This window comes from Dioszegia hungarica, assembly GCF_025882075.1.
Source record: "Dioszegia hungarica strain PDD-24b-2 chromosome Unknown MKK02contig_2, whole genome shotgun sequence".
Lineage (NCBI taxonomy): Eukaryota > Fungi > Basidiomycota > Tremellomycetes > Tremellales > Bulleribasidiaceae > Dioszegia > Dioszegia hungarica.
This window is the reverse complement of record NW_026515766.1, coordinates 1,295,366-1,310,922: the sequence shown is the minus strand read 5'-3', so window position 1 is coordinate 1,310,922 and position 15,557 is coordinate 1,295,366. Positions and strand designations below refer to the sequence as shown.

General features: G+C 57.4%; 3 protein-coding genes across 3 annotated transcripts; 1 reads left to right on the top strand and 2 right to left on the bottom strand.

Annotated features, from left to right (window-relative positions):
* Positions 1-92: 92 nt before the first annotated feature.
* MKK02DRAFT_39895 (uncharacterized protein) lies at positions 93-1,152 on the bottom strand (the record flags this gene model as incomplete). The annotated part of the gene is made up of 3 exons (XM_053090830.1): positions 93-433; positions 484-823; positions 913-1,152. 3 exons carry the CDS (start codon positions 1,150-1,152, stop codon positions 93-95), a joined length of 921 nt encoding a protein of 306 aa, XP_052949352.1.
* Positions 1,153-1,328: 176 nt separating this feature from the next.
* Positions 1,329-4,063, top strand: MKK02DRAFT_39894 (chaperonin Cpn60/TCP-1 family; the record flags this gene model as incomplete). The annotated part of the gene is made up of 15 exons (XM_053090829.1): positions 1,329-1,379; positions 1,431-1,456; positions 1,511-1,556; positions 1,603-1,627; positions 1,693-1,728; positions 1,793-1,957; positions 2,137-2,267; positions 2,320-2,387; positions 2,435-2,776; positions 2,854-2,974; positions 3,089-3,274; positions 3,352-3,489; positions 3,639-3,819; positions 3,881-3,985; positions 4,038-4,063. 15 exons carry the CDS (start codon positions 1,329-1,331, stop codon positions 4,061-4,063), a joined length of 1,647 nt encoding a protein of 548 aa, XP_052949351.1.
* A 47-nt stretch (positions 4,064-4,110) lies between these two features.
* On the bottom strand, positions 4,111-15,551 carry MKK02DRAFT_29605 (uncharacterized protein; the record flags this gene model as incomplete). Its single annotated transcript, XM_053087862.1, has 24 exons — positions 4,111-4,213; positions 4,248-5,275; positions 5,344-5,622; positions 5,807-5,831; positions 5,925-6,041; positions 6,077-7,083; positions 7,185-7,448; positions 7,760-7,823; positions 7,896-7,976; positions 8,012-9,033; positions 9,167-9,439; positions 9,502-9,525; positions 9,725-9,803; positions 9,840-10,723; positions 10,998-11,256; positions 11,540-12,561; positions 12,609-13,601; positions 13,654-13,740; positions 13,899-13,956; positions 14,004-14,415; positions 14,486-14,603; positions 14,633-14,917; positions 14,967-15,362; positions 15,498-15,551. 24 exons carry the CDS (start codon positions 15,549-15,551, stop codon positions 4,111-4,113), a joined length of 8,934 nt encoding a protein of 2,977 aa, XP_052949350.1.
* Between the last annotated feature and the right edge of the window lie 6 nt (positions 15,552-15,557).

Genomic DNA, 15,557 nt, shown 5'->3' with positions numbered 1-15,557 from the left:
ACCACCACCACCACGACCCTTGTACAGCTATATCGCCCTCATGCATGACTATAGATACTTCTTTCCCCTGACTAGCGCTGACTACTGAGTGCTCACTTCCCTAATCCCGGAATCCAGCTATACCAGCTACTGCCTCCACCTGACGCTGCCGCCGCCGCCTGACCAGGGACCGGTCTGGTCTCATCCACAGGCACCCCTCCCATCTTCTCCCCTACCTGCGCCGGCCGATCAACGCGCACATCCCCTGTTGCTCCTGTTCCACCTGCCGTCTGTTCTGGCGGAGGTAACGCCGTCGCCGATCTAGGCTCATGTAATGCCTGCTCGACGCGTAATCTCCCGACGTAATCTTGTGCCGCTTGCAGACCGGACGTAGCTCCGCCGAGAAGAGTACCCATTACTAATGCCCGAATGAACAGTGGACGAGGTAATGTATCTGTATCGTCAGGTCCCTCCCCTCTTCTGCAAGCAAGAAGAATAACGTACAGAGCAATCCCACCCCAGCACCCATCACCATCCCCGCCACCGCCCCATCTTCCCAATGCACCGCGCCCTTTCTCCACCCTTTCCTACCCCGGATCAACTTCTCCTCTTCCATCCGTAAGGTCTCCCCTCCGTCCGAAGTAGAATCCACGGCCCGTCCCTTCCCTTTCCTATCCAGCGTCCCGGCAGCTTCTACCCCTACGACCCGCTCCCTAACCCACCCAGCACCCTCATCGAGCAGTACGAATCCCGCTGTGGCGCCTCCGAGACCCAGTGCATACTTGGCGCCCATCTTGGCCGCGGAGAAGAAGACTCTGTAGTTTCGTGTTTTGGTGTAAAAGTACTGGTGGTCAACTTAGCTCCCTTGATCCCCTTTCGCTCTCGCGATTCCCCGGGTACAGCACCGAGTTGCGAGTGGTGGAATAGACATACCCATCCCTGTATCGTGGTAGGCGGCCTATGCGCATTCTCCGCCAAAAACCTCAACCTCGCCCTTGACCCTCCACGCGACATGCCAATCACAAGCCCGACCAGCGCCGCCGACGCGGGCAGAACGAGCAGATTCGTAGGTATCATCAGGTCGATTCTCGCCTTCTCGACCGGGTAAGATTCCGGGCGACTCGGGAGGTGATCCGCCGAGGGCATGACTAGGGAGTGCTGGGAGCTGGACATTGCTTAGAGGGTCGCGTGGGGTAGATGCTATAGAGGCGAAAGGTAAGATGTATGAGAAGAGTGAGCTTGGTGGAGGAAGTTTTGGTCCCGTCAGCCTAGAGCGCGAAAGTTCAACGCGTTCAAGGTCCACCTTCTATTACCTTCTACACTCTATACAACGAATACTTCTATAGACAATGTCAGTAGGACAGATAGATCCAGGATCCGCAGTGTATGCGCAGGACGAGGTGAGCTACATTCTTCCCGCTGGTCCGGGGGAGTCGGAGCTGACAGTGCAGAATGGACGGCCGTTCATCATTGTCCGGTATGCTGCGCTTACTTGTAGACTCTGAGTCTTAGTCACAGCTGACCTTCATAGGGAACAGGGCAAGAAGGTCCGGACTCACGGCCTAGAAGCTATCCGGGTATGTCTATCTTCTCCGAGTCACAAGGATGGAGCTGATGGTGCAGAGTCACATCCTGGCGGCCCGTGCAGGTATGCCTTCAACCCTTCGCCATGCCCAGCCCCAATACTTGAGCCTTGACCAAGCTGACAGATAGTGACCAACATCATCAAGTCTTCTCTCGGACCCCGAGGTCAGCTCCTTTGCCCCACGCCCGCTTCATGAGTGGAGCAAGCAACGAAAAGCTGATACCTTAGGCCTCGACAAGATCCTCATTTCCCCAGACGGAGATATCACCGTGACGAATGACGGCGCGACGATCCTGGGGCAGATGGAGGTGGAGCATCAGATTGCGAAGCTGTTGGTGGAGGTCAGTAAGAGCCAAGATGATGAGATTGGGGATGGGACGACGGGGGTCGTAGGTGAGTCTCTGGTCTCGTCTAGGTTGGGCGAAGCTTTGTCCGGGCGTCCGGCGTCGGACGAGGGAAGATTGATACGGCCAGGTGCCTGGTGATGGTCTAGGCGGGTATACGTTCAGCCGGAAACATACAGGATGGAGGGCGGAAGACGAAGTGAAACGTGGATAGAAGTTAATCCCCAGTCCTGGCCGGCGCACTCCTCTCCTCCGCCCTGACTTTGCTCGACCGCGGTATCCACCCTATTCGGATAGCGGACGGGTACGAGAAGGCGTGCGAGGTGGCTATCCAGGAGCTGGACCGCGTTGCTGACCGGGTAAGCTATCCATAACCTCGTCGCCGTCGCGAAGCGTTTAGCTGACTCCCAGATCGAATTCAGCAAGGACGACTTGAGCAATCTCATGAAGACCGCCAAGACGTCACTCGGCTCCAAGATGTAAGCTGCCCACCCGTCCACGTCGGACAACGTAGCTCACGCCCCAGCGTGTCGATAGCCCACGACAAATTCGCACAAATAGCAGTCGACGCCGTCCTGTCCGTCGCCGACCTCGCGCGCAAAGACGTCTCGTTCGACCTCATCAAGGTCGACGGCAAAGTCGGCGGCGCCCTTGAAGACACGTCGCTCGTCAAGGGCGTCGTAGTCGACAAGGACATGTCGCACCCCCAAATGCCGAGTACCGTGCGGGATGCGAAGATTGCGATTTTGACGTGTCCGTTTGAGCCGCCCAGGCCCAAGACGAAGCACAAGCTGGATATTGAGAGTGTGGAGGAGTACAAGAAGCTGAGGGAGTATGAGAAGGAGAAGTTTTTGGATATGATCAAGAAGTGAGTCTGGGTCAAGTGGGGGAGGGCGGTCCGGTCCGCCTTCGAGGCAAAAAGAAGGAATGGCGCTGACAAGACAGGGTCAAGGACACGGGGGCCAACCTTGTTATCTGTCAATGGGGCTTTGACGACGAGGCGAACCATCTTCTCATGCAGAATGATCTCCCCGCTGTTCGATGGGTCGGCGGACCCGAGATTGAGGTAAGTCATAGATCTACCACCTCCCTCCCATCTGCTATCCCTCCTGGAGCAACCTTCCCACTCAGCTGCTTCAGGCTTCCTCCTTGGTGTCAAGCACTTACGCTGACTCTACAGCTCATCGCTATCGCGACCAACGGCCGCATCGTACCCCGGTTTGAAGACCTCACTGCCGACAAGCTCGGCCGGGCGGGTCTCGTACGCGAGATGACATTCGGAACGACGAGGGATAAGATGCTGGTCATTGAGGAGTGCGCGAATACGAGGGCGGTGACGATCTTTGTGAGGGGGAGTAACAAGATGGTGAGTTTTTGATTCTCCGGGTTTGACTTGGAACTTCATGGTGGACATGAAGACTAGGGACTAGGCTGAGTCTTTAGATTATCGACGAGGCCAAGCGGGCGCTGCATGATGCGCTCTGCGTGGTCCGCAATCTCGTGACGGATAACAGGGTGGTATATGGAGGCGGAGCGGCAGAGATCTGCGCGAGTATCGCAGTGGCCAAGAAGGCTGATGAGGTATGCCCTTTTTTCCTCTCGCTAGTAAACCATTCTTCCTTTCCTCTTCTTTAGCGCTTCCTCTTCTCCTCCACGTCCACGTCGACGTCGTCGCCCCGCTTATGTGCTGCTCGCTCCGTTTTCGACATGGAGATCAGCTCATACCCCAGATCCCATCGATAGAGCAATACGCCATGCGCGCATTCGCTACCGCCCTCGATGCCATCCCGCTCGCGCTCGCCGAGAACTCTGGGCTGAGCCCGATTGATACCCTGGCGGACGTCAAGAGTCGGCAGGTTACCGAGGGGAACCCGAGATTAGGGATTGACTGTTTGGGCAAGGGAGAAAATGGTTAGTCTGAGTCTGGCTTTCATCCTGGGTGGGTCTAGGGGATCAAAACTGATCAAACAAGACATGCGGAGTCAGCACGTCTATGATCCGTTGATCAGTAAACGCCAGCAATTTTTGCTCGCTACGCAGGTGGTGAGGATGATCCTGAGGGTAGATGATGTGATTGGTGAGCCATTTCCCTTTTGGGACGTGGAGATCTAGCGGAGCTAACATGACAGATGCGTCGGCTTTCCAAGCTGAATAGATAGAAAGATCTCATGTATAAACGATACTAAGGCAGGAGCAGACTTCTCAGCGGCTCCTCCAACTATGCGTGTCCCGATCAAGCCTTTCGAATGCCGCAGCCAGCTCTGCCGTTTGCGCCGCGTACGGGCTAAGATCAGGAGGGGGACGACTGACAGTCAGCTGGCGCCAAGATGGCAACTTACAGTCTCGCATTCTGCACTGCCGCATTAAAGTCCTTGTCGGACAAATTCGACCCCGAAATCCCCTTCAACGTGTACAGGCAATCGGCAGCGCCCAGATGACAGATGAAGGGAGCGATGACACCCTGTGGGGATGCGTCTCCATCGTACCGGAGCGTCAAGTGACGCAGGCCGGGCATCCCGCTCAGAGGGAGCACGTCGGCGAAGGGGTAGTCGTCGGGGAAGGTACCGGTGATAACGAGTTCCTCGAGCTTAGGGTATTGGAAGGAGAGGACGGTGAGGGCTGCGTCGACGGATGAGAAGGCCGCAACGAGGTGATAGTCGATATGGAGGACCCGTAGGGCGCGACTGAGGATGTAGGAGATTTTGACCATGAATTTGGTACAGTGACTGGCATAGGCCTCGCCGTGTAGCTCGTTACCTAAATGGTCGAAGGTGGATGGAGCGGGAAAGGAGACGAAGCGCAGTGGCTCGGCCTTGTCCTTGGCTTTGGACCGCTGGACGATGAGCTCGACCGCGTCCGGGACGGTGTAGAGCATGCCGGTGGATGAATGGTCCACGGCAACGACCCGCGGATCGAGCGGCCGGCGATACAGCCACCTCCTCCACCGATCTAGAGCCTCCTCCCACTCTCCGCGCCTCCAGATCCACGGACGCGGACGGCTACTGTCCTCCAGTTTGATCCATATAGTATGGTGGCATTCCACACCTTTGCGGGCAGGGGTCGGCGGGAGGCGCGGTGCCTCGCCAAAGGGATCAGGGAGGGTGTACATGTCAAAAAGGACATGCAACTCCAGCTCGATCCTCGACTTGCCGCCGTCAATGTCGACCGTGAAGATATCGTCGCCATCCTGACCAGACCGGTCGGCCAGGATCTTGCGGATATTGGGCATTTTGGCTTGCCATGCGGTAAGGTCTGACAGTTTGAATTTGCGAGGAGGGCGTTGGGGTGTGCGTTGAAGGGAGGGGTCCGCTCGACAAGGATTCAGAGTGATGGTCCGCACAGCATCAGATAAGATGCGTTGACGTTCCTACGCCGTCAGCTCAAGTTCAGCCCTGTTGCCGACAGTCGAAAAATCAGGGTGGGGGCATGGCTTACAGTGTCCCTCACCATCCGCCGCGCCTGTCCCGCCGAGACCTCCCTGTACAGTACGCTTGCCACGCTCGCTGTGACCCCCTTCTCTACCCGCATGAGCACCGCCAGTGTGCTTTGCTCGAGCATGCCGAAGATGTGTAGGCGAACCTCGACCGCATCGTACGCTCTGCGGCTACTGCTGACGGGCGAGCCCTCCGAGGGTACTGGGGGAGGCATCTTGCTCCGGAGCCGGTGAGGTCGATAGTTTTGATGCAGTGCCTGTGAAGACGGCAGAGGGATAGTCTGTACAGGTGCAGTGCCTGTGAAGACGGCAGAGGGAAAGTCTGTACAGGCTCAACAGTGAATCAGCGTATCGAGGATACGAGGATATTGTAAGACGGAGACCGAAATGAGGTACAACGCCAGAAGATAGTTGCGATTCTCAAGTCCTCATTAATCTCATTCCTCGCCTGGATCTGCAACAGACGAGACGCAAATCGGGCTGAGTCGCCCTACCTCCATGCGCAGTCCCTGGAAACAGATCGGATCCCATCTGAAGTGAGACCCAAAGGAAAGCGATGCATTGCTAGCATGACAAGACGCACTCGTCCGCCCGCTCCGCTTCTCCAGCATACTGGTTCGAGAGCAGACGGTCGAGCTCATGAATCACGACTTCTTTTGCCGACAGTGACACGTCGCTATCGAAAACTTGGGGAAGGTGCCTACCATCAGCTGGTCTCGTTTCAGCGCTACTCACAGTTTAGCCGCATGGACATCCTTGTTGAATTGCTGCCACCCTGACCCCGTGACAAGATTCGAGCTGTACAGGCAGTCCGACCCTCCTATTCGAGATACCCACTGCGTGATATCCGCGTTGGATGTCCGATTAAAGCTGCGGTGGAAGCACAGGGAAAGCTTGCGCAACTTGGGGAGGCCCAACATTGCGGCACCGCTACGGTCGCTGCCGAGAGGGTATTTGTTATTGATGAAGTAGATGGTGAGATTCTCGAGTTGAGGGTAGAGGTGGTCGAGCGCGATGATGCCTGAATCCAGATCGCCGAGTAACGTGGAGAGAGTGGAGTGTGAGATGGAGAGATGGCGCAGATGGGGCGCGAGGCGAGCAGCCATGGAGAGGATCGACACCGTGCAGTCCCCGTACCCATATACTGTGTCGTCCAGCTCGATGCCCCGGATAGGCTCGCAGCCCGTGGCTTGGCGCCGCGTAATGTATCCGTCCAGCTCCCTGCAGCTCAGAGACATCCCGATATCGTCGCCGTCGATCCTCGTCACCCGAGCATCTAGGGGGCCTTTGTATAGCCACTCCTTCCACCTCCTCACCGCGTCATCCCGCTCATCCGCGTCCCCTTCCTCCTCAATATCACTGTCATCCAGGATGATAGCGATGGTATGGTGGATGTCCATTCCCTCATGCACCAGGACCGCCGGAACGGTAGGAGGGACGGCGATCGGATCAGGGTGGGTGTAGATGTCAAATACGACAACGCTTTCCAGCTCGACCCGGACCTGTTCGCCCTCGAGGAGGACGGTATAGGAGTCATCGTCCTTCCGACTCGGTCGATCGGCGATGATATGGCGCAAATTCGGGAATTTGGCTCTGAGGGCCCCGAGCTCGGCAGCGAGGGACGGTCCGCAGAATCTGATGGGTCCCCGCTTGTTTTGGCCAAAGGGATGGGGTTCTTGATGAGGAGGAATGGGATTGCGGTTGAGGGTTATGACAGCGTCACAGAGGATAGCATGTCTATCCTGCTTGGTCAGCTTGACGACCTCATCACGGCGACGTAACTCTCAGCATAGCCTCGTACCGAGCAGAGATCTGGTATCTACGTCACGGCAACCCAACTCACTTTGCTTCTGTTCATCCAAGCCGCCTCACTCGGCCTGACCTCCCTATACAGCAGCCTAGAAACAGGTGAGGTGAGCCGCCGCTCGACGCGTAGTAGTATCGCTAGATCCCTGCGGTCCAGCAGCTCGAGTATGAGAAGGCGAATCTCCACCGTGGCCCACCCTCTGCTTGAGGCGGACCCCGCGCCTGAGACCCCTGTACCCAACGCAGGGGTCATGACCGAGAGCACGGGTGGCGAGACCATCGTTGCTCGTACTAAAGCCCTCTTGGCCGGTGTTTAGAGATGAGATGAGGCATACATGTAGGCTGAAGGCCAAATCGCAAGGGGATTGCAGGGTGCACAAACTTTCAGTGCATTGTGACGACTTTCAAAAACTTTCCGGTCAAACTCCTCATTCCTCAGCAAGCGAGCTCAAGCATATATCAGCGAGAGTATGGCCACGCGAGACTAGTCCTGGCTTCGCTTATATACGGGCTGGTCCTTCTCCCCAGATCGCGAAACGATGTACGATACATAGGGCGGTACCAGTTCCAAAGGAATACAGAATGCTAGCTACCGCATCAAAGCTGTGTCACCCAATCGCCCGTCCTTCGCGTCGGGTCAAAATCGTATCTAGCTTGGCATCTCCGGTACGTGTTACTGCCATCAGCCATTCTGTACTCAGTAAACACTCACAGTCTGGGCTCATGTACACCATCAGCAGCGGAAGACTATCGCCTTGTTCCGGCGCGGATATTGCTGTCAAAGGCAAGCCAGACAGCTTCCTTCTCGACGGACGTATCCGAGGGATGTCTGAAGTCAGCCCGCACTCGCACTTGTCCACTCACTTTCTTGCATGCTGTACGGCCGCGTTGAACTCCCTCATGTCTATATTGGGACCCAATAGCCTGTAGAAACAGTCTGGACCTCCCAGGCGGGAGATGTATGGGGCAATGATCTCCTTGGGGTCCGCCTCGCCATTGTATTTCATCGAGAGCTCGCGCAGATTCGGCAGACCGCCGAATTGGGAGTCTTCCGTGAAGTGGTGATCATCAGGGAGCCACCCTTCTATGTGTAGCTTCTCGAGAAGGGGGTATTGTTTGTCGAGGAGGGTGAGCGCGATCCTGATAGCTCCAAAGGCTGTGAGGAGGGATAGGTGGATGTGGAGCGAACGCAGTGCCCGCCCGATAGCGACGGTCGAATTGAGGACAATGCTTTGGCAGAGATCCCGGTATCCCGGCTGCTGAAGAACATTTGGGCTGTCGTGACCTCGGATTGGGGGTAGGTGGATATAGCGCAATGGCTCGCGGTCTCCCTCGAGGCGCTGCTTGAAGGCGACCACGAGGTCGTCATAATCGTATGACATTCCGACGAGTGGGTGACTGACGCCGACGATCCGCCGATCCAGCGGCCGGTGATACGCCCATTTCTTCCACCTAGCCACAGCTTCATCCCGCTCATCCTCGTCCCATTCCTCCTCAATATCCCCATCCTCCAGCTCGATGGCTATCATATGCCGGAATGTCATGCCCTCGTGGACCGGTACTGTCGGAAGAGGGGGCGGGATGGTGAGGGGGTCAGGGAGGGTGTAGATGTCGAGCGTGATGTGGGATTCCAGCTCGACCCGTATGGTCTCGCCATCGAGGCTGACCGTGTAGACATCGTCGTCATCTCGAGTAGGCCGGTCGGCTAGGATGGTACGTAGATTGGGTAGCTTGGCTCGCCAGATGGCCAGATCGCCAGCTAAGGAGGAAGCGTCGAAGCGTCCAGGACCGCGCTTGTCTTTGCGACGAGGTAGGGGGCGTTGATGGAGGGGGATAGGATTTAGGTTGAGGGTTTTGACGGCATCGCACATGATGGCTCGACGAACCTGATTCGTCAGCCCGGTCATCAGCGAACAGATGATGATAGCTCCCCATCCCCTCTCCCCGCCCGTGAGCTTTGGCAGCACCGGCCCTTGGTCACGCCCCCTTCCTCTCGGCCAGAAGGTACCAGGAACTCACATCATCCCTATTCATCCCATTCACATGCTCCAGTCTCATCTCCCTATACAGAACACTAGCCACGCTTGCAGTCCAGCTCTTTGCGACGCGCAGCAGGAGAGACAGGGTGTGTTGATCCAGAAAGTCGAATACGGATAGGCGTATCTCGGGCGTGCCCCACGCTCTGCGGCAAGCTCCTTCCGAGCTTGGGACCCCTGTGTCGATGGCAGGAGTCTTGGCTGGGGCTAGCGCGAGCTCAGTCATCGCTGTCTGTGCTAGGCGGCTTCTCGCCGTCTATAGATATAGATGGAAAGAAGCACGGATGAGGTATTGAGATGCGAAGAATCCATGCACACGCTTTCAGGAGCGAGTCCCAAAAACTTTCCGTCAGAACTCCTCATTCCTCATCTAGTCCTACATACTCGTAGTCAGCATCCGGCACGCTGGGCTAATTGGCGGGCGAGCTCGCGCCTGGCCAGCTGCGCGTTACATGCCAGGATACGAAGATAATGTAGTCCATGCACAGCTTTCAGTACACCGAAATGCTACGTTACTATCTCAATGCTCATCACCCTGCACACAATCTCCAGACTCCATATAAGACTCCTCCAACTCCTTCATGACTTCTCGAAAGAATACCGGCACCATCGGTGGGGATCTTACATTAGCCAGGTGACCACAACCTCGGACTTACAGCTTGGCGGCGGTTACAAGGTCAGTGAACTCCTCCTCGGAGATCTTCGCCTCCCCAGAGCTTATCAATCTATACCGGCAGTCCGGACCCCCAAGCTGACAAATATTTGACGCGATCTGAGCGAGAGGAGGAGTATTGCCGTCGCAGTAGACGGTAAGATCCCGAAGACGAGGTAGACCAGCCAAAGGGACGGCGTCGGAGAAGGGATAGCCCTCGTAGAACCGATCAAAGAGGGTGAGGAGCTCGAGCTGGGGAAAGATCCGCCCAAGGTGGAGGATGGGAAGCTGTAGGAGATGGCGGTAACCTTCAACGAGAGGATGTTCGATGGCTACCTCGCGAATGGTGTCCGAGCGACCGCCCGGGATCAGGCTGTAGATGTTTTCCATAGCGGCTGACGGAGCCGTCCCCATTGCGCTGATGTCTGGGATGAAGACCGAGCGGAGGGGCTCGCAACCATTAGCCGATCGCCCGGCGACGAATCGTTCCGAATCCTCGTAATAGAAAGGCATATTGGTTGAGGAGTGATGGTCCACGCTGACGACGCGAGGATCGAGCGGCCTGCGATACAGCCACTCCTTCCACTTGTCCAGCGCGTCATCCCGCTCTGCATCGCCCCATAAATCCTCATCATCGCTATCCACCAGCGTGATGCAGATGACGTGATGCACGTCAACCCCGTCGAGTACCGGCGTGGGCAGAAGGAAGGGCGGGACCGCGGTAGGGTCAGGATAGGTGTATATATCGAAGTGCTGGAAGTCTCCAGCTCGAGCCGTACGCCTTCCGCGTCCAGGTGGACCGTGTATTTGTCGTCGCCATCCCGGATGGAGCGGTCGGCCAAGATGGTCCGGAGGTTTGGGAAGGTAGCTCGCCAGGTAGCCAAATCGCTGGCGAGGGCAGCGGCGTCAAATCTGACCGGTGTGTGGTCGTGGTCGATGGGGGAGAAGGGGTGTCATGGAGGGGAATTGCGATTGATGATCTGCACCGCGTCGCAGCAGGTGGCTCGACGATCCTGCCACGTCAGCCTCAGCCTTCGCCTACTTTAGCCTATAGTAGAATGAAGAGCGCCAAAGAACAGCTTGCTCCCTAAGGCGGTGACGCGACTCCAGGGTCATATTTGGACGATATTGGATAGTGATTGGGAGGTTGAAAGGGACTCACATCATCTCGGCTCATCTTATCTGCCTGCTCCTCTGTCACCTCCTTGTACAACAGACCAGCAACGACAGTTGTTAGGCCCTTCTCGACCCGAAGGAGCTTTGCCAGCGTAGCCTTGTCGAGTAGCTCGAGGATGTAAAGCCGCAAGTAAGGGTGGTCATAGATGGCGCTGCGTCCGCCCGAGGAGGGAGAGGGCGCGGAGTCGCCGACGGGCAGCATGTCGCGTGGCAGCTGGGGAGCTGGTGGACGGTGCGGGCTTGAGCTATACGGCGCAGCTCGAGCGTATCACAGCGTGCTGTGTATGGCGTATGAAGTGAAAAGGCAAAGAAGGCTGCGCCGAGAAGTCCAGCTCAACTAGTCTAGTCCGTGCGTGCATAATCGTGCACTTGCTATAGCCAGGCCGTCTATAGCTCAGAAATCGGATTCGCGGAACATCCAGCTACCGCTCATATGCTCTAGATCACCACAGGACATCCTTGACATCCTATAGTATGATCAGCTCCGCCCAATTACATACGAGACCGTCCACTTTCATTGGCACTCACAATTTCAGCTCCCTCGCCCTGTCGTTGAACTCCTGCATGGGCTTGATGTAGTGCAGGGACGACGCCGAGTAGACGCAGTCCTCCGATCCGAGCTCGCAGATATATCGCGCCGGCGAGTCCATCTCATCCTCGGAGATCCCATACCAAAGAAGAGTGAATTTTTTCAACTTTGGCAGACCGACGAGGGGGTCCACCATGTGGAAGCGCAGGCAGCCTTGACGCCTGGGGTCGGGGTCTAGCCCGTATCGGATAGCAAGTTCCTCCAGCTGCGGTAGCGCCTCGTCGATGATGGCGATGGCGGTGGGATTGGTGTCCAGGTCCTCGAGGAGGGGGACGTCGATGTGGAGGGAGCGGAGGGTGGGAGGGAGGGAGCGGATGAGCGTGCGGAAGTCGCGCAGGGACATATCGTCCCGACTGTCCAGGCACAGATGGGAGAGTGGCTCACACGACCGCCGCTGCTCGATGAAAGACGACATTTCGGCGAGGGACAGCGTGAGTGACCTGCAGGGGAAGGAATCGATATTGGTGATTCGCCGGTCTAAGGTGGAGTTGCAGTAGAGGAACTGTTTCCATTCCGCCAGGACCGCGATAAACGGGTGGAAAAAGAGGTTATGGCCTCCCTTCTCGCCGAGGGGACTAGGGCCGATGGTGAGGGCGAGGGTGTGACGGACGATTTCCACCCCGTCAAAAGACGGAATAGGGGGAAAGTCTGGGACCCGGAATGGGGTGTCGAAGAACTCGAGCTGGAAGCCTGTTTCCAGGTCGACGCGAATCCGCCCATCCCGCAGATCGACCGAGTATGTGTCGCTCCCCCGGGTGGCCGGATAGTGATGGTGCAGAACGCATAGATTGGGGAACTTTTTGCGGAATTTCGATATTTGGGGTAGGAGGGTCACCGGGTCAAAGTGGACCGCTGGTCTGCGTTGCTTCTTTGCTTCGGCCGTCCGCCGGTGGACGATCTCGGGGAGCGGTTTGGAGAGATGTAAGACGCGCACAGCATCGCAGTAAATGACACGGCGTCCCTACAAGTCAGCTTCATCCTCCTCAGTCGGCGTTCCGGTGTACTCACAGCTGCCCTGCTCATTCTGCTCATCATCCCCACATGGATCTCCTTGTACAACAATCCCGCCACGTCGCTCGTTACCCCCTTCTCAAGCCGCAGACAGACCGCCAACATATCCTTCCTCAACAGCGAGAGCACGCCTGACCTGAGCTCAGGCGTATGCCAGACCTTTGCCGCCGCCGCCCCGCCCTGCCTGATCTTCTTCCGAGTCGGCCGCTCATACGAGTCCTCTGGGGGTGGATGATACGAGTCGAGCGACTCGACCGAGCCTGTCGACCCGCGCCGAAAGTAGTGCCGGTCCCGCTTAGTGTCCTTAGGGATAGGGAGAGGGTCCGGATCGGGACTGGCCGGCTCGGGCTCCTCCTCTCCCTCTCCGCGCAGCATCCGCTCAAAGCTGTCCCATGTCCCGACCTTGGTCCTCTTGCTTTTTGCCTTGCGCGCCGCCTCTTTCTCCCTCCTCAACATTCCCGTCAGGTCCTGATATACGTCCTTTGCCGGCGTCCACCATGTAGCTGAGTGAGAAGCCGGGTCGTCGCCCGAATCGGACCGCGCCGCGAGATCGAGATGAGGGGTGACCGACGGGACCGCCGAGCTTGACGGTGGAAGAGGGCTGATACCCGCCTCTTCTTGTGATGCTTCTGCTGGAGAAGTGCCCGCCGGAATACGTAGATCCCCGGATATGGGACGACGACGTCCAGACCATGCCGCCAGGTCGAGGCGGGACTGGACCGATTGTACGCCCGAGCTTCTGCCGTCGACGGTGAACGTTGTACCCACTTTGCCGCTAAGGTCTGAAGGGATCCCGAGACGCGTAGGAGCCGAAGTGGAGCCTGAGGTCCACTGGCCAGTTCTGAAGGTGGACTGAGGCCGCGCCGAGGAAGGAGGAGTAGGAAAGTCGTGCAACCAGCCAGCGGCCGCAGCCGTTGCTCCCTTGGGTCGTTGCTTCCCCACCCAAGCGAGTGAGTTGCGCGGCGCGCCCTTGTCAGGCGCGTCTGGTGTCTCTTCGATCATGCTGTATAAAGACAAGATTAGAGCAAGAGGAAAAGTGGACCGCAAAGTCGCCCGACGCGTCCAAAATCAAAACGCGCAACACGCGCAACAGTACCGTAAGGTCACCGTGTACATCGCTGACAAGTATCTAGGGCAAAGTTCTATGCTATGGCTATCTCTAGAGATCAATATCGGTTTAGAAACATCCACCCATCCTCCTCGTACTCCAAGTACTCAGCAGGCATCTTTGACAAACTAGAGAATCAGCTCCAGCCAAATCGTCCGAAACTCCAAATCGCAACTGACCGCTTCAGCTCCTTTACGCGCTGTCCAAACTCCTGCATTCTCTTGATACCGTTCACATCTGGGCACCGGTAGACGCAATCATCTCTCCCCAGCTAGCAGACATACCGGGCGGGAGGGTCGAGGGGTCTGTTGCCGATCAACATCCAGAGGAAGGTGAACGTCTTGAGATTAGGCAGGCCGACGAGGGGTTCCTCCAATTCGAACAGCAGGTGACGTATGGTATTGAATCCATCGCACCATGCTATAGCGACCTCCTCGAGTTGCGGGAGCGACTCGTCGAGGATGGCGATAAGGGTGGGATTGGTATGGAGCTCGCTGAAGAGCTCTTGGTCGATGTGGATGGACCGAAGAGTAGAGGGGAGAGCGCGGATGAGGGTGCGAAAGTCGCGGAGGGTGAGGTCGCCTTGGACGGAGAGGAAGAAGTGGGATAGTGGCTCGCTGCCGGGCGCTCGGCGCGTCTCGATGAACGAGAGCGCTTCCGCGAAGGACAGCTGGAACCCCCTGAAGGGAAACTTGTCTATATCCGTCACCCGCCCGTCGAGCGCGGGGTTACAGTATAGGTACTGCTTCTACTGCTCTGCGTTCACTTTGAACGGCGAGCTGTGCAGGATCTGCGCGTACTGTCCTGGTCGGGACGGTGCCGCGCCCAAGGCCAGAGTGTGGCGGACCACCTCGACCCCCGCAAAAGTGGGAACGGGGGGCAGGCTGGGAATTCAAAAGGGTCCGTCAAAGACATTCAGGAGGACCGCAGTCTCCAAGTCGACCGTTATGCGCCCGTCCTCTCGTATGTCGAGGGTGTACCGATCCGAGCCGCGAATGTCCGGGAAGTGGTGGCAGATTTGTGACAGGTTGGGCCATTTCTTCTGCCATTTGCGGATTTGAGGGAGGAGGGTGACGGGGTCGAAGGGGGTAGGGGGACGCCTCATTTTATCGTCCGAGTTCTCCCGGATGAACCTGTCAGCCAGGGGCCTGGAGGTATGCAAGACGCGCACAGCATCGCAGTAGACCACCCTGCGGCCCTGCGAGTCAGCACCCCGCCCAGAGCCCACGAGGACTGGATTGACTCACAGCGGCTCTGCTCATCTTACTCATCAAAGACACATGAATCTCCCTATACAGTATTCCCGCCACCAAAGCCGTCCCCGCTTTCTCGAGGCGCAAGCACCTCGCCAGCGTATCTTTCGGCAATTCCGCAAAGATGCGAAGACGCAGCTCAAGCGTGTGGTATACGCGAGCAGCTGCCTGACCGCCTTGTTGTATCTTCGAGATACGAGGCATCCGAGGTGCAGCCAGACGGGTCGAGCCGACCGAGTCGAACGAATCGAACGAGGAGATGGAACCACCGCGATAGGAGCGACGATGGCGAGTGATCTTTTTAGGTTTGGGGAGGGGGTCCGGATCCGTACTGGCTTCTTCCTCCCCGTCCTGTTCTGCTTCCTCCGCTTCCTCCTCCTCCCTAGCGTCCTACTCCTCAAGATGCTGCCTGAGCAGCTCACCAAAATCAGTGTCCGGTGGGCATGGCCGGGATCCGATGGCGAAAAGGACAGGAGGGGGTTTCAGCGATGGACCGCCTTGGCTGGTCCCGCCAGACTGACGGACGCGCTTAAAATCGTCGAAGAGAGCGGCTGGACCCGACTTGCGCGAGCTTGGCATTCGCGT